This window comes from Podarcis liolepis (assembly GCF_965112155.1).
Source record: "Podarcis liolepis genome assembly, chromosome: 6".
In the NCBI taxonomy this organism is placed as follows: Eukaryota; Metazoa; Chordata; class Lepidosauria; order Squamata; family Lacertidae; genus Podarcis; species Podarcis liolepis.
Genome location: NC_139559.1, coordinates 26,890,885 through 26,918,859, shown reverse-complemented (window position 1 = coordinate 26,918,859; position 27,975 = coordinate 26,890,885). Strand labels below are relative to the sequence as shown.

The 27,975-nt window shown below is 42.3% G+C and overlaps 1 protein-coding gene and 1 long non-coding RNA gene across 18 annotated transcripts in view; both read right to left on the bottom strand.

Moving 5' to 3' along the window:
• Positions 1-403: 403 nt before the first annotated feature.
• LOC310709825 lies at positions 404-5,114 on the bottom strand. Its single transcript, XR_014527680.1, has 2 exons — positions 3,958-5,114; positions 404-3,654 (listed from the first exon to the last, which is right to left on the bottom strand). It is a non-coding gene; the product is annotated as an uncharacterized lncRNA (long non-coding RNA).
• Positions 5,115-9,286: 4,172 nt separating this feature from the next.
• PTPRT (protein tyrosine phosphatase receptor type T) overlaps positions 9,287-27,975 on the bottom strand; it is a 592,781-nt gene continuing 574,092 nt past the window's right edge. For all 17 annotated transcript variants that reach the window (XM_083507878.1, XM_083507892.1, XM_083507888.1 and 14 more), the window contains 8 exons: positions 27,374-27,509; positions 24,632-24,781; positions 20,892-21,065; positions 17,447-17,578; positions 15,892-16,017; positions 13,051-13,214; positions 12,150-12,285; positions 9,287-10,144 (listed from right to left, as the gene is read on the bottom strand). In XM_083507878.1, the coding sequence (XP_083364004.1) occupies positions 10,091-10,144; positions 12,150-12,285; positions 13,051-13,214; positions 15,892-16,017; positions 17,447-17,578; positions 20,892-21,065; positions 24,632-24,781; positions 27,374-27,509 (1,072 nt within the window). In that variant the 3' untranslated portion in view covers positions 9,287-10,090. The remainder of the gene's footprint in view (positions 10,145-12,149; positions 12,286-13,050; positions 13,215-15,891; positions 16,018-17,446; positions 17,579-20,891; positions 21,066-24,631; positions 24,782-27,373; positions 27,510-27,975) is intronic.

The following is a 27,975-nucleotide window of genomic DNA, read 5'->3' as shown; positions in this document are numbered from 1 at the left end:
AATCCATGGAATTAAAGCATTCACAACTAAATTGATGGGGACTCGTTTCATTTTAGCAGTATTTTTAGACAAATAATGGGGATGTTGTGGTAAAGTGATTTTGGGGCGGGGGCGGCGGTGCATGGATACAGTTCCTTGCCAAGGGGGCAAGGCAGCCTAGGAATGCATCTGCTCCACACCAACCTAGAGAATAGGTTCCCATGCTTCCCAGACAGATTTGCATGGCATTGACGCTTCTGTATTGTAAACACAGTGTTAGTTCCAAGGCTTATCTTCTTATTGAGCTTTACAGGAGGACCATAGTGTGCCTTGTTCTTGGCAACCAGATTTTGAAACCCCCTTTCTGTTCACATTCACTGAATTCCATGCAAAAGAAAAAAGCACCAGTGCAAGAATCTCTTAGTAAAACATTAATCTTGGATCACAGGTTTATTGTATGGATTTTGCAACACAGCCCATTTTACAAACATTGTCTGGGAAACATTTACAAGAATAAATAAGATGGACTTGCAGTTGTAAAAAAAGATTACACCACTGTAATGTACAGTCAAAAAATATATCTGATATTCATTGACTTGACATTTTTTTTAACCTTCCCTTCTTGTAAACTAGAAAGAAAAGAACTCTGAACGCACAGTGCTGTTTTTTTTTGTATTTATATATTTTTTCTTTCCCCCCTTTTTTAAATACGTGCTTTATCTATCAAACATCCAAACTGTACAAGTGAGCTTAATTGGTAACCTTAAGCATCCCGGGGATACTGCAAATGAAAATAAATTTAGCTCTCATGCAACAACCCCTCCCAGCTAGCAAAGAGTTGGATCAAAGGAGCTAATACAGGGAACTTCTAGCTAGCTTGGGATATTGATGGCACAGTTATAACCCCCTTAGCCTTGCAGGGAGAACATAACAAGAATGCTGTTGGCACAATACCTTTGTTGGATGCCAGTACCTCTTGGTTTCAACAGGGAGTGGGTGGGAGCGGGGGGAGAAAAGAGGAAATAGAAAGGGGTAGATCAGTGCTTAACCCAGCCCTTCCTAAATGATCTGTGTAGGCCAGATGAAGTGAATTTGCAATTGCAATTTTGTTTTTTTTTAAATGTATGAATAGGACCTGATTCTCAAAGCTATTTTTAACTGGGGGAAAAGCCACCAAAATGTGACACGCACACACCCAGTCACAGTAGGGGTATGTGCGTTTGTATGTTTTTCAGGATAGGGTAAGTTGCATTCTAAGCAAAATTTACAGGACTGCTTTTTGATGCCAAATGTAAAAGTAACCTTTGTGTGACATTTCTCAGGCACAAAGGGTTCTGTGAATTGGGTCTTAAATGATTTAAAAAGAAAGGAATGGCAGAGAGAGATGATAACAGGGCAAGAATGTCACAAATATGAACAATTAATTTCAGCCATAACTGCCTGGACTTTTTATCAAAAGCTTGCTGGCAAACAGCAAATGATGAGACATGTTAACGCTTCCTTTTGCAGCTGCAACCTAACATTGCTTCTGGAAAGCTACACACACAAAGCTAGACACCAAACCTCCATATTTTCCCCCACCCCCTCAAGCTGTTATCAGTGTTTTACACACACCTTCTTAGTATAGCACCACATGATCAGTTAAAGCTACCGCCATTGGGATGAATAACTGCAATGAATGAAACCAGCATGAGGTCCAAATTAGTGGCAAAATCTGTTCTTTGGGTTTGAAAAGGAGAAATGTGTTCAGGCCTCATTTCTCAAACATTCGCTCTGCCCAAAACCTATAAACACCACCTTTTTTTGTCATACATTTTTTCTCATTACGAAGCTTGAGTTGTTTTGGTGTCCGAGACATGGGCAAGAATTTATGGCAGAGACACCTTTGTTGAAAAAGGACAAGAAAAATGATCTCTTTTTCGTAAAGGGCAATCTGGTTTCTAGTGGCGCATAGAGATTTCAGAGATTTACTGTTATCGTGTTTGGGTTCAGCCAGGCGCTTGCCGCAGCTGCCGTCGCCTTCTCTTAAAAAACAGATGAGCTACTTTTAAAAATAGTCTCTAGCTGTTAGGTCTGTGAAGAGCTCCTCAAGAAAGTAAGCCAATCATAAGGTGAGGAGATGTTCACATTGACTGTGCACGAAACCTCGAACAAATGCTTCTGTGTGTGTGTTTGTGTGTGTGAAATTCTTCATCTCCTCAGTGAGGTGTTTTTCCTCCACCACCCTGCCTCCCCAGCCAGACTGTGATAGAAAAATAGACGCTAACATTTGCAGTTCTATTCCTGACATAACAAAGGTGAGCGAGAAGAATACAGCGGTGTTGCTTAATTAGTTCCAAGGCAGCATCGTTTTGACTTTGAAAGTTGTGAGGCATATTGGGAAATTTCTTCCTGGTTAAATATCTCTGCCAACAAGGCGGAGGAACAATGCTGAAACCTAAATGCACTTTTTGATCTGTTCAAGGCCAACTTGTCAGCACCCACATAAGAAGCACATACAGCATACCGGCATGATTTGAATAGATTCCCCCCCCACTCCCATCATCCTGTGCTCAATATTAATTTCATTTCAGCTTGTCTCATTTATTTCAAGGGTGGTGGAGGCTGGAGAATGTCAAGCACTCCTCAAGCCTAAAATAATCTTTAACAATACAGAATCAATACTCTTCTCAAAGGCACTGCTGAATGAGCTTTATAGCCTTGAATGGCTGGCGAGCATGAACTAAAGCATAGGTTGGTGAGGGATGCAGGGAGCAGCAGGTAAGGCTGCCATTACCTGGAAGTACGACTCCTTTAACTCAGCAGGATGTGTAGAAAAGTGTAGGATTGTGCTATATACCACAGAAGAGTTTTCTGTCTGGAATGTCCCAGATGCAGCGCATGGTAAATCTCTTAACTTTGGAATCCATGTGTAGTTACCATGGACCAAGCATGAAAAGACTATTTGTGTTCTACGACATGGCATACAAACCAGATTGTGCAAAACTACAAACTCCAATAACTCCAATTTACCTACCTTCTCCCTCTCTCTGACATCTCCCCATCCCTCTTTCCCTAACACATATACAGTGGTACCTTGGTTCTCAAATGCCTTGGTACTCAAACAACTTGGAACCCAAACACTGCAAACCCGGAAGTAAGTGTTCTGGTTTGCAAGCTTTTTTCAGAAGCCGAACGTGCTCTGATTTGAGCACCACGCTTCTGATTTTAGTGCCACGCTTCCAATTTGAGTGTTACTCTGAGGTCTGTCTGTTTTTGCTATTTATTTTGCATTTTTGTTTTTGCAGCTCTTTTTGTTTTGTTTTTGTGACTGTGTGGAACCCAGTTCAGCTACTGATTGATTGTTTGACTGCAATACATTGTTTGTTGCTTTCATCTAATGGTCTCATTAGATAGTAAAATTCATGCTAAATTGCTGATTTAGGGGTTGTTTTTAAAAGTCTGGAACAGATTAATCCATTTTGCATTACTTTCTCTGGGAAGGCGCATCTTGGTTTTGGAATGGACTTCGGGAATGGATTAAGTTTGAGAACCAAGATAAACTTTAGTAACACCATTGCTGGATTCAGGCAGTCATATTTTTCAACAACCAGTGATTCTGCTTCCACACAATGGTGGAAACCAAGTGTAACCTGCCAGTATTTAAAATGCAACAAAATCCACTGCTGTTATGTACTGAGTTGAATAAGATCCAAAATGCAGCAGTCTGATTGGTCCTAGAACAATAGGATTCAGAATGCAGCAGTCTGATTGGTCCACAGGAGCCACCCAATCCAGCTCCAGGTGGAAGTGAATCCGCGGCCTGATTGGCCTACAGGAGAATCCCGGAATTAGCCAATCACGTGGGGCCCATTGTGTAAATAATGTATATAAAGCAGACATTCTGGGGGAACTTCCATTCCTTTTCACCACTGTGAGCTGAATAAAGAGCATGAAATCCACTCTCGACTCCGAATATATTTCAACTGCCATCCCAACTTTACCAGGCTTCCCACAGCTATCCTACTGGAGCTTCATTAAGGGTCCGTTAGGTAGTCATGGTGAAGCCCCTGCTCTCTAGCTCATTGCCCTGTGACAGCAAAATAAAAGTGAGCAGTCTCGTAAGGCTGATGAATCAGATAATGTAAAGCATTCCACACAAGATGTGCCCAGGGAGTTGCATTTTTAAAAAATGTTATATATGCGGCAATAAATGATGATAGGATGGATTGCTTGTCCAGTAGGATTTGGGGGAAAGTACATTTGGATATTAGCTGGAGATGGCCTTCTGATAAGGACAACAAGCTTGCACATTGTAATTGCTAAAAACAAAGCTTGCACTAAGGTTTGCAGAAAAACAAAATATAAATAAGTAAATAAAAATAACAGCAATTATACCAATGAGTCATCACTCAGCACTATTGTATCACTGATGCTCAAATTTCAAGGAACATATCAAGCACAGCCTTTTGGCTCTTTAATGCACAGTCAATGGTCAATATAACGATCATCTGTGTACAGTCTAATGCTGCACACATTTTTTCCTAGCTCAGTTAAGAAAATCAGGTCACATTTCTGCCCTCTTTCACACACACACACACACACACACACACACACACACACACACCAGTAAACACTATACATATCTGTTCTAATTAACTGCCCACATGGAGCCCCTTTGGAAGCTGGGAGTTCATCTCAAGGACTTCTGCTATTATGTCATTAGAAAATAATCATAATAAGACCTCCTACACAGTTTTGCATGTGAATGCTGCAGCTGAAGAAAAAAAGCATTTATTTGACATCATGGAGTGGTTTGCTTTGCATTACTTGTTCTTAATGTGAACAGGGAACAAATCTAAGAAAACAAGACCTACAATCAGTTAATCGGCAGGGACCTGAAAGGAGTCTACCATGGCAGTGTTCCCACTTTCATACCACTTCCAAAATGCTCTTCAGGTCTATTGTCTTGTCTCCAACCTTGCTGAGTGAATCTTGCTTAGTGCATCTCTGTCTTCCCCCCTGCCCCGGCCACTCAGCTGTTGACTGCACTGATTTAATTTGGTTTTAGGTATTCTAATTTATATATGTGATTTTTTTCAAAGTGCATTTTCTTAGATTTGAAATATGTGTGCATATATCACATTGAGCTATAAAAAAGAAGGTCTGATTCTAGGTTTCCTGCTTGGCAGGGGGTTGGACTCGATGGCCCTTGTGGTCTCTTCCAACTCTATGATTCTATGATTCTATGATGAGCTCTCTCATTCAGCATCGTGTTTTTACCAAGCAGATGCGCCAGTGCTCTGAGTTCACAAAACATTTCCTGGTGCAATGTAACAAGGTCTGTGACCAAGTACATTAGCTAATAATGACATTCTTGACTTCCACAAGCTTCTCTTTGTACTCTCACATACAGCATCAGAAACAAAGGAGTTCAAATCTGTACTTTTCCTTTTACCAACTGAATTCCCAGAAAGGCTGCACTCTCACTTGTGATACTTCTCTTCTCTCTTCTCTCTGTTCCTCCCTACCTCCCCCTCCCCTCTCTTTCACTCTTTCAGTGTTTGCATTCCCAACCTGATAATTTTTCGGGGCTGGTGTGCTGATTCAGTGCACCATTCCCACCAACTTCATGCCATGAGCCAATGTGGATCTTCCCACCGCATCTACACGCACTGGTGTGTGCATAGCAGACTGGGTGGGATCAGGGGATCAACATCAGTAAAGGGATTAGCACTAGAAAATGGCATGCGGCGTCAAACATACCATAGTACCTGTTTTCAGGTACTGTTGTCTCCTCTTCTAGCTCCATGCCAAACTGAGAGCATGGGATGCTCCCATTTAGACATATCTTCAGCTCATCCTTGTGGCTGCCTTTCTTCCATGTCCCTTCTCTCTCTCTCTAAATAACGTTGAACATATGTATGCTATAGTTCACCTTTTGTGATTCTTGATTCCAGTATCTGATCATAAAATGGGCCATTCATCCACTCCAGATTTTGACCAAAGAACAGGTTCACATGTTTCCAACAACACCAGAGCCATCTGTTTCTTCCAGATTATTATATGCCCCAAACAGGTTTTCTCCCCTCCCTGGGTGCAGAGGAATTGCAACATGGCCCCACTGCATTGACAATGAAAGGCCTGGTATGCAATTCACAATGGTTCCACCATCACCCCTGTATCAGATACACTGGCTTTCAATGCTGCAACTTCCTTAGCTGCAATAGTGTTATTTACTTCCACATTTAAAACAAAGATTGTTTCACTGGGATTTAATGATTTTACCCTCCCAGTGAACTTGTAAATATATATATCTTGAGAGCAAAAGGGATTACTAATTAAAGGTGCCTTCTAAATTAAAATGTCTTGCAGTATTGCGACTGTTATTTATTTATTATATCTTTTTTAAAAAAAGGAAATTAACACTATATTTCAAAGGCCAAAAAATCAATGTGTCTAAAGCCTGAGTGCCTAGTTATTAATGAAATGACCAGAGGATAGAATCATATCAGCAGGGGTTTGTATGGAATTATTTCTGATTAACAGAAAAACTCCCCCCCCCCCCTCAATCGCCAACCTGCAGTTGAAATGAATAAGCCAAGAAAAGTAGTAATACCCATGCCAGCAATTCAAGTGTTTCTTACACAGATAATCAGGGCGAACAAAATGTTTCAAGAAAGGTGCAACTTTCACAATGCTGAAAAAGAGATGTCATGAGCCTCCGGACTTGACATGTAAGGAGAAGGATTTGATCCTCCTGCCTTAGTTCGGTTTCCTATATGTTGTTCTAATCTGGACAAATAGCAGCTTTGGGGGTCAGTGATTTTCATTGAGAAAACTACATGGCAGGGGATATGTCCACACATCTTGGCCATCATGTCTGGTTTGACTCCTTGCAGGGATCAGGCCAGGATGCCAGCTCTGGCCTGTGTGAGAAATTGGCTGGATTTTAAACTGCGTCACCTGAGTCAGGCAATCAGCATTTTTACTACAGTACACAACACGCTTTCCCACCCCACCCCACTGTAAAACCCATTCTTAGTTCTTCTCTCAGCTTTTACCACCTGCACTCTCTGTTGACTCATTTTGTGACTCAAATTTATTTGATGACTGATCTACTCACGACTGAACTGTTGAATATTATTGTGTATTTAATTGTTTTGTTCATCTTTGTTTCAATTGTCAGCTTTTCTGATGAAATCTTCAACAAAGGTTAAAACAACAACAACAACAACCCAACTTTCTGCCCAGCTGTTTGGAGTTTTCATGAGGAGACTGAAATAGGAATTGATTGGGGTTGGGGTTCTGGGGCTTATTAGTCCCAATTAGTGCAGTTTGTGGGGGCACTGTGGAATAGCTTCCTAATTCTACTTGACTAAGACAGTGTTCTTGCTCTATTTTGAAACAGATTTTTAAAAGTATATTGAACTCTAGGCAGGTTTGACCTTCCTGTTGCAGATAAGTAGCCTGTACAGGAAGTAATTCGACAATCTTATTGTTATGGGTTTGGGGAGAGGGAAAGTAGGCTGAATGCAGTGACCCTCCTAACCCCTGGATCCAGCAAATGTAAAATATAAGCCAGGCTAGCTTTCCGTTGAGTGATGTTAAGGGAAGCAAAGGAAAGGGGCTCTGTGCAAGGTGGCAAATGGGTGGAGCCCTCTCCCAGCTTGTGGTTGGTTTGAAAGAAAGGAAACATGAACCCTGGGTAACTGCTTGGAACCCCTGGAATTTCGCATTACTCAGAGATTGGGGTGACGTGAATCTACCAGAATCGCGTGAGTCTACCAGAGTGGATGGTGGGAGCATTAATCACTTGTGAAAATTGTTGAACATTTGCAAATTATATGGATGCAATGAGTGATAATGGTTCAGGCCTACATTATAGTATTTTAGAGACTTCTGTGCTTTCAAATAGGATAAGCGACGTACAACGACACCAGTTACGTGTGTAATGACGATGGGAAAATGCACTGTGAATATGTCAGTGCATATCCTCTTTTGCATGTACGCCTAAATACAGTTACCTGGAGTGTAAGACCCACTGGAATCATTCACACTTACTTCTTGGTAGAATATATGAGGCAAGCGTTTGGAACGATAAAAATGTAAAGGGGCATCTGTGAGACCATAAAGCTGGCATGTGATGAGCCAAGATGGGTGAAGAGCTCTTGGGAGATGCTACAGCTAAGACTACTTTCCAGGTAATTATACTTGTCATGTGTCAGGTTTGACCATCACATCTTGCACAATGGCTCCTGTCATCTAGGAGGATATAGCTGCTGCTGCATAACCCCACACTAGCAAACATGATGGACTGGGTTGAAACCGATGGAGACAATATTTTTTCTTTCTTTCTGCATCTTTTTAAAGAAGCCTGATGGCTAAACATATAAAAATACATGAACAGCTATAACAGCTGCATCATTTCAATAGGTTTGGCTGCCCACGATGAAACAGCAACCAGCCATTTCATATTATCCAATTTACACACGGTTCTACAGCTTCAAAATATAATTGTTGACCTGAGACAGCAAGGCAGAATTGTCCAGTGTATGTTTCCAAGAATTGCTTCTTAGGACTTCACAGAAAAAACTGCAGAATAAAACTTCCCCCTGTCTTCCTTAATATACCAACAACAACCTTCTCTGTGTGCTTGCCAACTTCTACCTGAATTCTGTCCTTTTGAAAGGGGAAAAAAACACCAGTTCCTATATTTGGAGATGGGTATAGCATACTCCTCTTGCCTTTTACAAATTTAGAAAAGCCAAGTGTTCTGTTTTGAGGCATAACCATCAATTTACCATGTACCAATCTGGAATCGGATTGTTTGGAGAGCTGTCAGATCTCACGTACATTGCAACAATTCTATACTTTACCAATCTCCTTTGTTCTGAGTTACAAATACTCCACATCATCTCTCGACTCTCACAGTCAGATAGGTCTACATCACATTCCTTGTTTTGAGAATTTTGATTGGCAAGGTTAACCTGTAAACCTGACTATGCTGCAAACTCATGAGTTCACATGTTATATTTCCCCTAATAACTCAGTTCATTAGATGGTGTGAAACTTCTGTCACCCATTCTTACAGGTTCAGTTATAGCAGACTAGTGCCCCTTGCCAAAACAGGGAGTTGCATCTCTGATGAGCCTGACAGACTGACCATTATCACCCATTCTCTTACAGAACTTTCCCTCAGAAAATGACGATATAGAAGGTGCAGACAACCTCCAAGCTGTGTGTACTGCAAAACAACCAGCAGATATGTAACAAGCCTGCCCCTCCATGACATCCTGCTTTTAAAGAGACACTGTACAGAAACAAGTACTTAAGGTGAAACTCAATTAACTTCATTACAAACCAAAGACCAATAATTGTTTGAAGCATGAAGATAATTTTAGGGTGACTTTGATTTAGATGGCTAGGAGGTGCAATTTAACAGAACTGCTTCACCAGTGCTGCAGCCGCTATGAACCAACCCATGCACAACATTGGAAATTGAGTAGCACTGTGTAGCAACCAAGGCAGCAAATTCACCAACAGCCTCTTGGTTCCATGGCCTGCTTCTAAGACAATGGGAGCAGACAGAAAATTACAGCTTCATTGCAGTGGCCTTTTCATTTGAAAAACTGATCACAAAGACTCACTGTGCTGAAAGCCTTAACGTGGGTCTATTGAAGCTTTCCTCTTTTGCCAAATGGCTGATATAGAAAACTAAAAACATAAAGTGAGGATTTGTGGGGGAGGCAAAGAGAAAGAGGAGTTGAAAGGCGACTGATTATTCCAGTAATCCCCCTTCCCCATTCGTATCAAGGAGAAACAAAAATACACATCCAAAATGGCAGAGTGAAGCAGTCAGAAAGGATTAGAAATCAGAGTCTTCCAGCCTGCCTCGTGGCTTGCCAATTTGTACAGTAGGTTGTTTAAAAAGTGAGAGACATTCCTGGAGAAATCAGATGGTAGCAGATCCCTCCTCCTTCCAATGGCACTGAGATCTGACCTGGTCTCTCGCTCCAGGGTGAAGAGCTTTGCTTTCCTCACCCCATTGCTCCCTTTAAGTACGAGGGGAACCAGTGCCCTTCAGACATCAGGGCTTTGGGAATTCAGCAAGCTCTCCACCTTTCATGGGCTAAAATGAACTCAAGTATTCCAGTGCAACCTCGTATACAAATTTATATTGTTCCTAAAAGAGAAGAAAAAGAGAGCCTAATGAGAAAAAAGAGTGATTACAAGCCTCATCCTCCTGTTCTACTTGAGCACGTGAGTTTAGATTGTCTCCAATATGAGTCCTGTTCAGAGTATGCCCATTGAAATTAATGGACAATGTGTCTACTCTGAGCAGGGATGTAAGGAGATGGCTATTTCCACTGCTTTTTTCTAAAAAAAAATGTTTAGGGTTACTCTCATTTTCCTACTCATATTGAATTACTGCCCCTCAAAGAAGCCAAACTTAAATTCACAAAACGTTTAGGGGTATGTGTCCACCCAGAAAAAAGCACTGGTTATTTCCATCCATTTTTGGGTTTATTGTGATAAGCACTGTATCCATTTCAGGGGTGCCAACTATAGGGGGCTCTAGGTGTCTGAACCACGCACAAAAAATTGTGGGTGCTCAGCACCCACACCGCAGGGCCTTCATGCAACTTCTGAGGTCTCACAAGACCTCGGAAAGCATCTCTGAGGTCTCATGAGGTCATCAGGTACCACCAGAAATCAGGTTCTGAGGATGGGAATGCGGTGACATGATTAATTTCAGTAGAGGTTAAACATCAAAAACAATGCAGTAAATAACATAATTATTTCCTTAACGTTTGCAAACTAGTAGGGGGGCACACTAGTTCCAATGGGCTATGCATGTTGACATGTAATTCTAAAAGGGCTTTAAATTACAGTGGTGCCCCACAAGACGAATGCCTCGCAAGACGGAAAACCCACTAGACGAAAGTGTTTTCCTTTTTGGAGGTGCTTTGCAAAACGAATTTCCTATGGGCTTGCTCCGCAAGACGAAAATGTCTTGCGAGTTCCTGCAGGTTTTTTTTCCTTCCCTCCCCCTTTTCCCCAACCGCTAAGCTGCTTATCAGCTGATCCTAAGCCGCTAAGCCGCTTAACAGCTGATCCGCTAAGCCGCTTATCAGCTGATCCGTTAAGCCGTTTATCAGCTGATCCGCTAAGCCGCTTAACAGCTGATCCGCTAAGCCGCTAATCAGCTGATCCGCTAAGCCGCTAAACCGCTTATCAGCTGATCCGCTAAGCCCGCTAAGCCGCTAATAGCGCTAATCCGCTAAGCCGCTAATGGGCTTGCTTTGCAAGACGAAAAAACCGCAAGATGAAGAGACTCGCGGAACGGATTCTTTTCGTCTTGCGAGGCACCACTGTATAGCACAAATATTTATGGCTTGCAACTTATTGGGAGGAGTTATGTGTGCACATGTAGGAACCATAAAGCTTTTAAAGCTCCTTGTTAGCTGTCTGATGCCTATTGAAACTGATGGAGACAGTCACAACCAAGTGAAGCTGGGTGGCAGTGGGGGTGATAACATTTGTTTATTTTCAGGGGGAAATTCTTTATGTTTCAATATCCAGAATGAAATGTGGCCAAGATAATGCATACCCAGCACTATTCATTTCTAATACTTGTGTCTCTTTGTTACTTGAACCTTCACTTGTATTCCTCCAAAGGCCAACATAAGAGGCCTTTGAGATCCCTTCTCAATGTTCCACAGACAGAAATGGTATGTCATGCATTAACACTAGAGGGCCTTCTGTGTGGTGGCACTCCAGTTTAAGTTGGTGCCTAGTGCCTCAACAATGAAGGGTGAGGTGGAAGTGAATCAAATTAATTAGCAATCGCTCCAAAAACACAAAGCATCCGAGCTGAAGCGTAGGGCCAAATTCAACTAAGTTCTTGCACTAGCAGAAGCCAGCATGTTGAATCCCGCTAGCATAATGGGACCTACTCTGGTTCTCCCCTGATCTGCTCAGAAGGTTCAGGAGAACTCACTGTGCAGGGGGCAGGAGGGTAGCGCATTTCATCTTGCAAACACGAATGCTTGTGCTGGCTGATGGAACAGTTCTCCTTAGCCTGATGTTGTATTCCACCCACAGAATTTAATTAAAAACTGGCCCATTGTGTAAGCATCTCACTAGAGATGCAATTCCTACACCCTAACCCAGCCTGCAGTACTTACCAGTGTCTCCACCATGTTGGATTTGTTGTTCCGTAGGGTTTTCACTATGTGAAAAACATCAATGATGTTCTGCTGCTGGATCATTTCACACACACTGCAGATTGCACAGAAGGTGCCACTGCGGCCACCCCCATTCCTAGGTGCATAAGGAAAGACATGGGGAAAGTAGGGGAATTTGTATTAGCTGAGGACTTCGAGGAGTGGCTTATTTGTCTCTCTCTCCCCCCCCCCCCCCACATCCTGCCATGCAATGTGCCCTATTGCATTTGCAAAGCTGCCCATGGAAGTAGCAGACACCAACTATGGGATCCACTTCCCTCCTTCATGAACTGAGAGGGATACACAAATATTCCAAAGGTTTGAGCAGGCTGTATTCTATGATAGACTGGAATATTATTTTAAAGATCAGGAGTGTTTGGTTTGAAGGATCTTAGCAGCCCAATACTTAAGCAGATCAGGGCCATAAAAAAACAAAAACAAAACATTCCTGTCTAGCATTTCATCAGAATGGATGCATACCAGATCTAGCTGCTCTTTAGATTTCCAACAATGCCCTGGAACACTGCTTGCTTGGGGGTTACTTTGTGAAATTTAAGTGGTGACTAGATCTTGCTGCTCTCCCCTGATAAGCCCCCAGGATCTACCAATGGACAAAGGAGCCCTCCACAGGACGCTGATCAAGGCCTATTCAACTTGTCCCAGCCCTGAACTAGATGGTGTTTTCTGGCCCTTCAATTCCATGCAATTCTGCTCAGCAGGCATTTGGATCAGCAGCACTATGGCATACACATGTACAAATGCAGGGTATGGTGTTCCACCAAAGCAGTTCATCAGCAGTGCTTCCCTGCTTTTCTGCTTTGTAACCAATATTTAGCACAGAAAACAAAGGCAAACTACTTACAGGCAATGGACCACAGTTCTCCCATCTCGCCCATCATACTGCTCCTGCCACTTCTCCAGCCTCCTGACCACCTTCAAGAGGGAGCGCTTGGAAGGAGGTATGTCTCTATATGCTGGCCAACCAATGTACTGCAAATGCTGGACAATACGGTACCCATCCTGGGGCTAAAAGAAAAGAAATACATCTTGGTTGGACTGTGTAAAGGACTTGTATGAAACCTTTTATGTACTCTCAGAAGTTCATGTTCTGGTCTTCTGAGAGTCCTCCTCTATATCCCATTGTAAGAAAGAGGCTTCCTACTTCCCACTCCTACTGCCCACTGTAAAAGGAGACCAATGGAAGCAACTTCAGGCTGTTTCCACTTGCAGGGAAGGTTCCCCAAAGAAGTTTATTCATGTTGGCACATCAGGAAAGTAAACAATGAGAACAGGAAGGTATTCAGTTATGCTAGATGAACTGATGCAAGGTTTGCTCATTTTTACTTGCTTATTTTTCCTGCTTGAGGAAATGAGGCTGGAGGTGCCATGTCAAGACAAGGCAAATCAGACCTCTTGTAATCACTGTATGGAGACACATGGAATGAGATGGATTTATACTAGGTGTGGGGAACCTGTGGTTCTGCAGATATTGGTTTCCAGGGTCACATCCACACCATATATGTAAAATATTCTTGTTACTTTAACAGTCATGCCCCCCCGCCAAGGAATCCTTGGAATTGTAGTTTGGTAAGGGTGCTGGGAATTATAGCTTTGTGAGGGATAAAATACAGTTTGCAGGATTCTTTGAGGGAAACCATGACTGCTAAGGTGACATAAATGTGTTTTAAATGTATGGTGTGTATATCACTAAGCTCCCATCATTCCTGGCAAACAGGGCTGGGGCTCATGGGAATTTGTAGTCCAGCAGTGCCTGAATTTCCACAGGTTCCTCATCCACAGTTTAGAACAGAGGTTTTCAACCTTTTTTAGTCCACAGCTCGCTTGACCAACTGCATTCTTTCTGTGGCACCCCGTGGGGCTCAGGAACCCAGTTATGTCTCCCCTTGCCCGCAGAGCTGGCAGCCTCTCACCCTGTGCTTTTTTTCTAGGGGGACGCAGGGGAACACATACCCCTAAACATTTTGTGAATCTAAGTGTGGCCTCATTGAGGGGCAGTATTTCAATATGAGTAGGAAAATGAGAGTACCCCTAAACAAGAGGAGGAGTGGAGGGAAGTCGAGCAAAATTATGGTTTAAATTTTTTTTGATGATGTTTTTGTTATTTTTGGAAAATTTAATAAAATGTTCTTTTAAAAAGGGGGGGGGTGAGAAGGAGGCCAGTATTGTTCAAGGCACCCTGGGGTGCCATGGCACACTGGTTGAAAACTGCTGGTTTAGATCATGGAAGGGATGGCTGGTAGCTAACAGGATCAATAATTTCCTCTCCTGAATGTCATGAGCAAACATTTGCAGAAAGCTAGTTCTTGGAATTAGTATCTGATTTATACAGTAGCTGACAAAAAAGGTATGTCTTTTTTTCTCCCCGAGGCCCACTATGACCACCTTTTTAACAGACAAGCAATCAATAGAGAGTTGGTACTTAATTGCGTGGGACAAATTACTCTGACGGATGGTGAACATCAATGTAATCTTTGCCATTGGCAGTACAAGATTTCATGAGACTTTTCAGAGAATCATAGTTTGTAAGCACTCTGTTTCCCTTTCATCTTAAGGCTCAAGGATAAGGATAGGTAACAGGTTAGAGGGATCAGACATTTGCCAGGAATGGGTCACATCTAGAGACAGAAGAGTGCGTAGGGACATGCTAGTAATATGTTGGGGAGGTATGCAAGTTCCTGCTGTTGGGAAATGGCAAAAAAGTTTTACTCAAATGACCCTTCTGTACTAATAAATGTCTGAGTGCTAAAAAGCAACATTAAATTCTTTGAAAATGTGGAAGCTGAATTTGACTCAGATCCTTTCCCTAACCATCCCTATGTCAGATCCTGGATCCATCCAGTGATGGCAATGGAAATTAATTGGGGGAGAGAGAGAACAAAAGGGGCAAAGTATATTTCTACGTGGATAAGCTGGGGGGGGGGGGACGACACACACCAGGTTTGTTAATGACAGGAGTCCAGCAATTGGGGAGGGCTGCGGGCATGAACTCCTGATTTGGGAAGGCACTTGCCTCCCACTAGCACTGCCCACCCTGGCTTCCTGCCCACTTCCTTGCTGCAGGATCTGCCCAGCGTAGCTCCTCCAAGATCAAGGGCAATCAGGGGAATTCAAGGACAACTGGAAGGAGGTGTAGTCTCCAGGGAAACAAAACTGGAGGCAGAAGGAGATATGCTGCAGCTATAGTGTGAATAGTATTTTAAAGATAACTCAAGCTGTGGAATGACAAGAGACCACAACTGCTAAGGAGCTAGAGAGAGAGCCCTCAACCATAATAAGTAGAAGCTGAGGTTCGGTGTGTGGAGTAGGGTGTAGAGAGGAAGAGAGAACTCACAAAGCCTGTGGTAGAAGCCCACCTGAGTGGGAAAGAAGCAACTTGGGGAAGGGCCGTAACTCAGGTCCCAGGTTCAACCCCTGTCCTCTCCAGGGAGGGCTGGGAATACCCCCCACCTGAAACCTTGGAGCGCCACTGCCACTCAATTATCTGACTTGGTATAAGTCTGTTCCTGTGTATGAGAACTTTGCAGCCAGACCTCTGTATACTTAAAGCTTACTGATCTGATGGACAAAATAAAAAAATTCCTTCCAGTAGCACCTGATGGAGTAGACAACTCTGATGGAGTTGTCCAGGAGACCAACCCCAGACTAAATGCCAGTATTTGAACCAGGGATTGTATCTTTTTACCCTTGCCATGTTGCAGATCCGGAATATTCTATTGATGATGTCCTCATCAATATCAGCAGAAACAAATTCCACTTGGATTGGCCCATAACAACAGGATGTCTTCTCTGGCCAGTACTGCATGCAGAGCTGCTCAGAGAGAAAAGGGAAGCACACAACAAACCAAAATTAGAATGGAGGAAAACACAACATACCAGCTTTTACACTAAAACCCATTGCATCCAATGAGAATATAGCCAGCTATAATAGTGAAACCTTTAACATGATTTGTCATCTACATATAACATATTGAATATAGAATACGGGGGGAGCCTGTATTCAGCCTCCTGACCCTCAACATCAAATTGGCAATCATCAGAATTGACCAAACCAATAATTTCTTAGAGGATGTTGCATGCATGGGAATTTGAAAACCCATCAAGAGCAGATGCTTGATAACATTTCTCCTCTCCATGCTGTTCAGAACCCAGAACTTCGTAAGGCAAAGGCATCCAGCAAACCGATTCATGCCTTGTAGCTTACTCTTGTTGGATGAAGCCAGAAGTGATTTTGTTCAGATAAAGCTTTCAACAGTATCTCACACATAAGGCAAAGACAAATTTTTCCTTCCATATTTTTGTGGGACTATTTGTCATCCATGAACATGGTGTGAGGGGGCATATCAGTGCCTTTTTTTTTTTACGTGGGAGTGATTCTAAGAAATTTTCAGGAGTGCACTTAGCGTTAAACATGAAATGGCCAAGGTATCTCCCTTTCCTTTCTTTCTGTCTATGCAAGAAAGGGGTCTAAATGGTGCTTCAAGCAGCAGCTAGACTCTCCTCTGAAGCCTGAAGATTGAATTTGGGATTGAGAGTGCATCCAGAGTGGTCCCTACATTCCTCAGAGTGCCAAAGTTTCAATAGGGAGCATCAGCTGAATCAATATGAAAATTTGCTAGAGCCCCTTGGAATCCTTCAGAATCCATTAGCCTCTGGGGGCACATCACTTCAACAGGACCCTTCAAGACAGAGCAAACCAAATTGAGTGTGTGCCTTGCTACATGTTGTAGGCCAATGACATGTTGTGATGAGACAGCCTCATGACTGCCATGGTAGAAATCAAAGGTGGAATCCAACATAGCACTAAGGCAAATGTTCCATCAGCACAAGAATTTCTGCTACCTCCGTGCCCCTGTACATCCTTTTAATCAGTTCTTGGGGTCCCCCCTCAACCCTCCGGATCAGATTTGGAGATGGTGCAGGGCCTGCATGAGAAAATGAATGGGAATGTTTCATTGTGTAAGCAGAAATCCTTGTGCTGATGTGACACATTAGTAGTATACTGCCTGAAGTCTTGAGCCAACCCCAGATATGGCAGTCTCAGCATGTGAGAATCTCTCCCCTCACTGCAACAAAGATCAGCATAATTGTCCAAAGAAATCTGGGAGGAGCCCATGACTGCCAAGGCTTATCTCTGATCTTAAAACCACATGAGAAGCAACTGCTTTGAAATAAATAAGTTTTCTAGAAATCAGTCTGTACGAACTCACAACTCTCTCCCCCCCAAAGAAACTACCTACTTGTGCAGCATCCATTTCGTTCAGCATCACAATAGAGGAGCAGTTGTAATCAAACACCAGCCTCCAAAAATCTGCTACTGTGTTGGGTAAAGGATGCTGGGTAACTATAAAGGCAGCAGGTTGCTTGTGGCTCTGACAAAAGAGTTGGCGGGGAGGGAGAGAAAGAAAAAGAAGGGATTAATGTTAGTGGGGAAAATCAATCACCATTGATTTCAGAAGAATATTAAACCCAGGAGGCTGTGGGCAGGCAAACGAAGCCATGTAACCAGATTATACAAATCGCACCTCACACTCCTTGTTATCGCTGCACATTGAATGAATGAAGCCTTTGTAATGGGATCCCAATGAAGACATTTCATTAGAGAAGTGCCATAAGAACAAGGATTATCCCTTATGAATTATTTATGTGTCAAGACTCAGCAAAATAACGACGATAATTTGAGGAAATGACTGAAGGGGACAGCTGGAAGAAGGACTTCCCTTTTCCTAAAGACATTGAAAGCAGAGTGGCCGGAATATGAAGATCTAAGCAAGCTTCCAAAATGGGCATCTGCTACAGCTGCCCACCCACCCGCCACAACAGGAGTTGTTTACTTCTTTTCATTTAACAATTCAGCCCTGTGTTGTAACAAAGGCTACTATTTCAATTCCACACAGTTCCAAAACCAGTTTGCAATGCAGTTTGCGAAGGCTGCTTTATGAAGAAAAGAAAAAGAATCAGGTCCAGTGCAAATTTCTCCTAATATATGCATTTGTATGCAATAACATGCACATCTTTGTATTTCTCTCTTCAACAATGCATGTTTATACGCTGTGTTCACTAATATATGAAATTTTATGCACTTTGCCCTGGTAAAATGCAAATTGAACACATTACCTGGCTTAGAGAACTGCTTTGCAAAATTCAGAGAAGTGTAAATTGCAAAGAATGGCTGTTTTTCAGTTTATGCATTGCTTTGGCAAGGGGAAATTCAGTAAGTTTGCCTATAATTGTGAACTGTTTAAATTCCCCCTCCATCCTATTTGCACATTTGCTGAAGGTTTGACATTTTTTCTTCACCATTTTCAGTAATTAATTTTATTTCTTTTTTAACAAAACAAAACAAAAACAAAACAAAACACCGCTTTGTATTCTGAAGATTATGGACATACCATAAGTACCTTAATAGCTATGTAGAAGAAGGAGTTTGGGTGTGTGCAGTTTGCCTCCTGCCTGAAACACTACACTTGACAAACTGCACCTGACAATATTGCTTCTTCTACAGAACTGTGAAGAGCTACCCATTATTTGTTCTGATTAGCCTACCCACCATGCCCAGAGTCTGCAATTGTCAATGCCTTTGCCATCATGTGGATTTACAAAATTCCTGTGCTTCGTCTGTCCTTTAAAGTATAAGAAAATGCTGGCATGAAAAGAGATTACATATGTAAAGCATTATTGTATTTTGACTTTGGCTTACGGTTTAAGTGAGTAAACAATCCCTTCTAAACATCTGTGGAGTGCACGTGGATTAGCATAAGGGATCAGTCTAAAAAGCAGACATTTAACTCCTTGAAACAATTGGCCAGTGTAATTGGGGGGTACATAACCTTCTGTTCCTACTCAAAAATAGAGATCAGACCAACGTGGATCAGGACTAGTGCTGGTGTAATGCCAAACATTAAGAGATTGGGAATGGGCCACAATACTGCCTGCTTTCTTGATCTTTGCTCCCCCCCCTTTGTTTCTATTGCTTCCATTATACAATTTCCCATTAGCCATGGTTTGATATTATGCCTGCACTATTAACCATAGTTCATCCCAACTATGAGATGCCTCTAACTCAGCATTTGAAACCAATTTTGGTTCAAATGCAGGGTAGAAGCACATCTGGGAAACAATTAACCACTGTTAATGTTGACGCAGACATAGATCTGAACCACAGTTAAGGACGCCAGGCCCTTATGTGTGTGTCTGTATTGCATTCCCTTCCCCTCAATTCCTGTCCAAAAATGGTGGCCTATTCTGCCAGCCACATCTCTACCCCCTCACAGGTCACTACTGATTATTAGTCAATAAACACTTTTTAAAAATTCCTATCTGTAATAAGGGCAGGGGGTGAAAGATCAGAAGGGGTTTGTAAGACATGAGGATGATCTCAGCTTCATAGTGGAATTGATCACTGTCCAGTCTCTGTAAATGTGAAAAATACGGCGGTTTCATTGCTGGCAGCAGCACAACTCAGAGTTAGACACAGACGGGTTGTGCAGAAAACAGCTTCTGCTTAGTGAAGCAGTAAAGGCCTTTGCTCACTCGGCTGTGAGATAACGGATATGTACCCACTATCACAGTGCCTCTGAATCACTTTGACAAGACTACATACTGTGTCTGAATGTATCTTAAGCCTTTTTTTCTGGTAAGAGATGCAAACATTTGATTGTACAGCAGAGGTTCTCACAACAACGATAGCCTGAACTGAGCACATAATAGACAATGGAAAAGGAATAAGCAGACAGGTTTGTGGGACCAGTATGCTTGTGGTTCATTTCCATTGACACTCAGTTTAGGGAATAACAACAAAATCAATTGGAAGATAAAAACACATCCTAAAGGGAAAATATATGGGAGTGCTTGCAAGGAAGACACACAAAAGTGCCCCCTTCCCAATTATTGGGGGGGGGGTATTTCTGCAGCCACTTTGCAGTGGAAACTGCTGTTAGGAATAACCATCCATAGGAAGAGAAGATTCATGTTACAAGAAAGGAGATTCTGACTAAACCTCAGAAATACTTAACTTTCCAACAGTGGAACAGACTCCCTTGGGAGGTGGTGGACTCTCCTTCCTTGGAGGTTTTTAAGCAGAGGTTGGCTGGCCATCTGCCATGGAAGCTTTAGTTGAGATTCCTACATTGCAGAGGGTTGGACCAGCCTACAATTGTATGATTCTATTCTCTGAGGAAGCTGCATTACATGGAGGCAGACCATTGCTCAGTATGGGCTACACTTCTCAGTACTGTTAGCCATAGTCTCAAGCCAAGGTCTTCACCACCCTTAACTGAAGATTCCAGCGATTAAGTCTGAAACTTTTCACATGCCAAGCACATTCTCTACCCCTGAGCTGCAACCCTTTGATTCATTTCTAAGAAAAGGACAGCCTGATGCCTTCTCCTAGTCTTCTTGGGACAAGCACTGCCCTCTCTTACAGCGATTTTGCTGTTGCTTAATTCTCACTGTGGTGGGAAACCTGTGCCTGGGCTGTATCACAGCAGACAGTAAGAGCAAACTCAGACAATGAGATGTGCCACCATGCAGCTTTCATATTTTTACAAATCATTATGGAAAACTTGTCAGCATTATTGTGAGAAATTATCCTACTGTAACAGGCAGACAGTATTTAGCTAGAGCTGCCCATTTTCTAATCATCTATACAGAAGAAAACATGACCTCAGAGTGAGGTTTGCTTACATCCATGAGTGCAGCATTAATGTAGTTACTTGATTCCCCATCAACGGAGATAAGGAAGGGGAGGCACCGATCCAAGGGGAGTACATCCATGCAGCGATTCTTGTCATGGTTCCTTGGCAAGAGTCCAATGCTGCAATCTTCTGGCCGTACTCGAGGCGTTACTATATTAAGGGTCTGTAGGCAAAGGAAGAAACAGGAGCTGATTAGTGTTTAACATAAAAAGATGTGATTTTACACATAAAATGCAAGCGTTCTCTTTTGCCAATCTATCTGACAGCAGCCAGACTGAACTCATAAATCTTCTCAACATGCAAGGCTGGAACTCATACTGCTACATTGGGGTGAGGGAGGATAGAATCACCTTCCTTCATAATTCAGGTTTGAAACTTCCCCAGTGCTTGCAGAGTGCTGAAAACTACAGGTTTAAATGAAAACAGAACACTTGCTTTGAGACTATTTTTAATATTTCAGACAATGTATCTGTCTAATATTCTTTTCTGCAGGAACCCAATAAGGTATCTGAGCAGCCAAAGAGCATGAAAAATATGACCAAGTGACAACACATAAAACATAATGGTGCAAGTCATCTCTGATATCACCTTAGTTGTGGCTATTTTGGATGTCTATGCTAACAGTAAGACCAGATAATGTCCATACCATGCAAGAGTCACTGAAGCTTCCAAGCTTGTGATAGGTGAAATCTGCCCAACTTGACTAAAGTTCAGCTTTAAATGTTCATATTTATTATTACATTGTACTCCAGCTACACTTCATATGTTATTGGGTGTTTTCATTTCTTCCTGTTTAAAGAGCTAAATCAAGGAATATTACTCAGCAGTATTCTGTATCATAGTGACATATTAATATGATGTTTGAACTTCTGTATTCTCTGTATTCTCAATCAAATGCAAACCAGAAGGTACTGTGTATCTTTCGATTATATCAGCTTTTGCTAAAAATGGGTGCACTCAGAGCCTTTGTTCATGCCTTTAAACTTGTAAAATCATTACGGTTCATCTAAGAAAGCATATTAAGGTTGGAAGCTCAACCAGTTTTTCCTACGTAGCTATTAAATTGATTGAACCAACACCACACTGAATAACACTCATTTATTATTTCACATAGATCCATGGTATTCCAAACATTAAAATCAGAACTCGAATAAAAAGACTTCAAACTGTCAAAGCCATGTGTGATGCTCAAATCTGTGATCTCAGTGGGAATTGATGCATGCTATAGATAACTAGAGCCATCCCAAAAAATTATTTAGGCCAGAATGCTCTCCTGCAGCGCTAAATCCTTTTGATGGAGTTCTCTCAGGCAACTGTCTGGCACAAAGTAGAACCTAAAATTCCTTGTAATGACACTCCTTTGCCCGGATGCACATGATGAGCTGCATCATGAGAAGGGCTAGACATTTGGCCTCTTAGTGATTCATCAATGTCTCTTTCCCACTAATCTTGATAAACCAACACTCAAGCATGCCCACAGCTCCGGATCATGCAGTTAGCTGTAAAAACAAGCAAACCTGCACCTTTTAATGTCACCCTGGTCTCTTCTCTCCATCCCTGCAGCCATTCAGTTAATGCACATAGGGTTTATTTAAGAGGCAGGAGCTGGAAACTAAATCTTTTTTATACAGATCAGCAAACTAAAGTCATGGTACCAACAAAGGCCTCTGGGTGTCATTCAGATACATAGAGTGATCATGAATCAGAATGTACTCTAGTTTTATGTATGGCAGCCACTTTTTCAATGTGTACATTGCATAGTGACTACACAGGAGTTTCACAGTGAGATCCAGCCCATTCATCATTTATATAAAGAAGGTGCCAGAGCCCAGATCTGGAGACTTGATCTAGCCCTTAACCAGGACCTGAGCTCCTGATGTGCTCAGGTCCTCCTTTCGGGCTTCCCATTGGCATCTGGTTGACCACTGTGAGAACAAGATGCTGGACTAGATGGGCCTTTGGCCTGATCCAACATGGCTCTGCTGGTGCTCTTAATTTCAAAGGTCTAACACCACCACATTCCCGATAGGGTCTCGACATCCCCCACCAGCAAGCCTCCAACCATTTACCTGGTTGGTACACAGTCCAACTGCTTTCCTTGTGGCAAATACATTGAGAATATCTCACTGGAGATAGATGCTTGTCTACCTTCTTGGTGCTTTGAATACTGGTCTTGCAGTTTTCAAAGAGCCAGGAAGGTGTTTATTTTTCTGAATCAGAGAAGATGAGTGGGGCCCTGTAGTAACTTATGGGGTGCATATTACATTTCCCTAAAACCAGACCTTCATAACCACTTGCAACATTCTACACAAATAATATATGGAATGCACCTCTTGTGCATATTGGAGATGGTACTGAAGCAGGATTGTGAAACTTAAATTAGGGCATCTTAATGTTGTTCAGCCAAACAGCAAAATCGCTGATGTTTCCCACCAGACCCTGTTCAAAAGTGGGCAGCAGCAAACTGATGGAATCTATTGGTTAAAAGTGCACTTTTATTTTGTGTAAAGCAGTGTTTTGGAAGAGATATATGACCTTTCGATTCTCTGTGAAGAAACAAACAGAAAAGCTGTAAACAAAATGTTAATGAGATTGGGGGATACTTCAAAGGGAGAAAGTCCATCTTCTAGCTTCATAATGGCCATTTTCAGATGAAGCAAGGTGAGCTTTGTAACATAAACCAATTTACAAACAATTTGGTGAATGGAAGCAGAACATTTTGTTCACTGCTGTGAGAGAAATGGTTACATTTTTGTTTCACAGCCCCAGGCAAACATTAGCAAAAGCTTCCATTCAACCTAAATGCTTCCTTCGTGTAAGCACTAAATATCTGCAGCAGAAGCTGTGGTACCCGTTGATCACCTTTTCTTCGATTCATGGAACTGTAACTTTTCAGCAGTCTTGCAAATGGAGAGAAATAATGCAATCTGATGCACAGACATCTGCTACACAAACAAAATTGCAAACCAAGAAACTCACCTCAGTAGTTACTTTATGCCTGGCTTAAACACATACTGACTGGGAGCCCAGTCCCATAACATCAGGTGTGTGAGGACAGCCTGTGGCTATGTAGAAGTAAAAATAAGAACGAGTATCCTGGTGTACATTTCTTCTAATATACTAATATACCCTTAACAATTTGGAATGTTATTTCCAGTTGTTTATGCACTTTTTGTATACTTTACTCTTGTAAATGAATTTTTGTACACTTCACTTGCCTGGAAAACTGCAATGCAAAATTCAGAAAAGTACAAATTTTGAAGGATGACTTTCGAAATTCAAAGTGTGAATTTGGAAGATGGTAGCATTTCATAAAGTGTGAACTAGATAGGTTTGCCTTCAAATGTGAATTGATTCAAATTTCTCCCCCACTCCCCACACATGAACATACTTGTTCATACTTACATATCCATGCAACGGGTCCCTCCCAATAGCTACTGTCTTTTCAGCCTGACCCTCTTTTGGTTTCCATTACTGAACCATGTGTTTTTACTATAAATGGTGCTTCCACATTCCCAGAAGGGAGGGAAAATCTATAATCTGACTATATACCATTGTGAGCTATGTACACTCTCTTTTGTATCTAATACACGGGAGGTGACAAATGTGGACATTTTGACAATATACATGCGAGCATCCTTGGCACCCTGTTATAATTTGAGACATGCCAGTCATCACCTATTCCATGACTGACAAAATACAAGGTCTGCATTTTTATTTTTATTTTACCTGGAATTCATCTTTAATCTGGCTGGAATTCGTCTGCGGATCCAGTCTGCTGATGTTGTAGTATATGGATCTGAATTCACAAACAGGGATGGCTGTGTTGCCACAAAGGCATGCTTCTAGAATGGCATCATGAACGAAGACATACTGTTCCTACGCAGTAAGAAGTTGTACACTGATCATTGTCAGTCTCCTCAGGATCAATCTTACACATCCTACTTTAATAATGAAATGCTCAACATTCCCTCTCAGAGTTCTCGGGTCAACAAAACACTCCTACCGTCCAACTGGAGTGGGAAGTGCTTGCATTTTATAACTGTGTGTGTGTGTTTTCCCCTCCTGGATAAAAGCAAACCCAATGCCAAGGCAAACACATGTCAAAACATGGGTAACAGATACATTTTAAAAAGCATTTGGGCAGGTGGAATGATAGGCAAAGTTTTGCCTGGATCTTAATCCATCTCCAGCATTAAAACTGATCCCAGTTAATTATTTCTATAGCACCATTCATGCATATGGCAATTTACATTCTACAACATGTAACTACAATTCCTGGTGTACATGCTTAAGCAAAGGCGTACAAGTGGACATAGACTTTTATTCGGCGACATATTCTACCTATGAAATATTTTACCTGGTTTTTAATTATTGATTCTTCTGAGAACATAACTGCTTTTTCTAAAAGGGCCATTTCACTACTTATGTCATAGAATCATAGAATCATAGAAGCATAGAGTTGGAAGACACCACAAGGGCCATCAAGTCCAACCCCCTGCCAAGCAGGAAACACCCCCTGCCAATAATAATAATAATAATAATAAATTTTATTTATATCCTGCCCTCCCCAGCCGAAGCTGGGCTCAGGGCGGCTAACAACAATCAAATAACCAATAGTTGAATAATCACACATTCTAAAATATTTCATTATAAAATTAATTAAAATCAAATTGATGGCAACCAAAGTACTGTGCAGGTTGCCAGAGGAGGGAGTCAGGCTGCGCCCTGACCAAAGGTCTGGTGGAACAACTCTGTCTTGCAGGCCCTGCGGAAAGATGTCAGGTCCCGCAGGGCCCTAGTCTCTTGTGACAGAGCATTCCACCAGATTGGAGCCGCAGCCGAGAAGGCCCTGGCTCTAGTTAAGGCCAGCCTAACCTCTCTGAGGCCTGGGACCTTGAGGATGTTTTTATTTACAGACCGTAGGTTTCTCTGTGGGGCATACCAGGAGAGGCGGTCCCGTAGGTACGAGGGTCCTAGGCCGTATAGGGCTTTAAAGGTTAAAACCAGCACCTTAAACTTGATCCTATACTCCACCGGGAGCCAGTGCAGGTGGTATAGCACCGGGTGAATGTGATCTCGCAGCGAGGACCCCGTAAGGAGTCTCGCTGCGGCATTCTGTACCCGCTGGAGTTTCTGGGTCAGTCTCAAGGGCAGCCCCACGTAGAGCGAGTTACAATAATCCAGTCTGGAGGTGACCGTCGCATGGATCACAGTGGCTAGGTCAGGGCGAGAGAGATAAGGGGCCAACTGCTTAGCTTGGCGGAGATGAAAAAATGCCGCCTTTGTTATAGCTGTAATCTGCGCCTCCATAGAGAGGGAGGTATCGAAGATTACACCCAGACTCTTAACGGACGGTGCTGGCACCAATTGCACCCCCGCAAGAGATGGGAGTTGTCCCCCCGATCCCATATCGTCCCGCCCCAGCCAGAGGACCTCTGTCTTCACAGGATTTAACTTCAACCGGCTCCCACGTAACCATCCAGCCACAGCTTCCAGGCATCTGGCTGGAAGCATGTCAGTGGAGACAAACCCAGGTTTGCCACCATATTTACATTCAACAGGATGCTGACCCTTGATCCGCATGTCTGAATTGTGATATGTTTGCAAAAACTTGTTTGTCAAAATAATCTCTTACATTTGGTGTATAAAAATAAAATATGTGTATGGCTAAGAGGTGTAGCGTGTGAAGTAACCCAATACTTAAGACATCTGGTTCTAGTGAGTGGTGGGATGAACATAATGTATACGAACTTGTGATGATAATCATGTCAAATCTCTCATTTTGAAGTTGCCTGGATTACAGGTGCTGAATGCAAAACAAAGACTATGGCCACCTCAGATTTTCCCAGCTAAAAAGTAGATTTGAATTGAATGATTGCTGGGGAAATTTAAAGAGGCTAGATATAGTTCAGACTGTGTTTCAATTAATGGAAACTGGTGGGTTTAATAGCAGCAGCTTTGTGAGATGGATTTGGAAGCTAATGATAGATGTTTAATGTTAGCTTGTGCGTTACAAATTATGCTGTGTGATTCCAGTGATGAAAGCAGACTTTGTTTTTCAATGATGCATGTGCATGTCATATTCAGGTATTAGATTATGAGACATTTCCTTGTATGTGTGCATGAAATGCCTCTTCTCAGATAGAGCCAGCAGCCTGTGCTTTTTTAGGTACTTGTATTAAAAATAAATATAGATCATTGCCACCCTGGGCTCCTTCCAGAGGAAGGGCACAGGATATAAATTTAATAAATTATATCTGCTGGTCCACTAATTAGGGGCACTTTGCAAACCCTTCAACATAATTCCACAAATTGCACCAAGGGATTAATTGACCAGGCTTCGCAGGCATACTAGATACGCTCGCATGTTTGCCTTTTCTTCCATTATATAGGCTACAGCTATCTGGTAGTGTGGAGCTGTTTCTTGGAAACAAGCTGACAGGCAAGAAAATGCATCCTTACACCTACCTCTGTCTGCACCAAGTTGACCCTCTGGGATCGCAGCTCCCGCACACAGTTAAATATGTCCACCACACCTTCGTTCTCTGCCATGTCAAGCATGATGTCAATGGCAATAAAGCACCCTGTCCTCCCAGCACCAGCACTGAAGGAGAGGTGGGGGGGGGGAGAAAAACAGGGACCAGATCAATGGACCGTGAAAAGGCAGAGCATTCCGTGGTGGTGGTGGGAATGAGCGTTGTAAATTCAGCTGTCTTCCTTCATTAGTCCCTCTTTGCCCTGAAGGTCTGGACAGCACTGCAGTGCCACTCCAGTTCTCTGGGGACGGCAAGGCTAGAAAACTTCAGGAAAAGGTACGGAGCAGAGATATTAAAAGAAAGAATGGAGAAAATACCAAAAGGGAAAAGAAGACCCAAGATAGCAAGTCGTACTATCTGCAATACACTAAATTAAAAACAAAAACACATATGTATGTTGAACAGCTTGGAACAGCAGGTGTGGAACTCATTTCTGTTGACAAGCAGAGAGAGAGAGAGATAGACTCAGATTTCAAAGGGGTCTTTCTTCAGCTTTTCATTTTTTAAAAGCAAACTTCTGTTTTCTCCAAGACA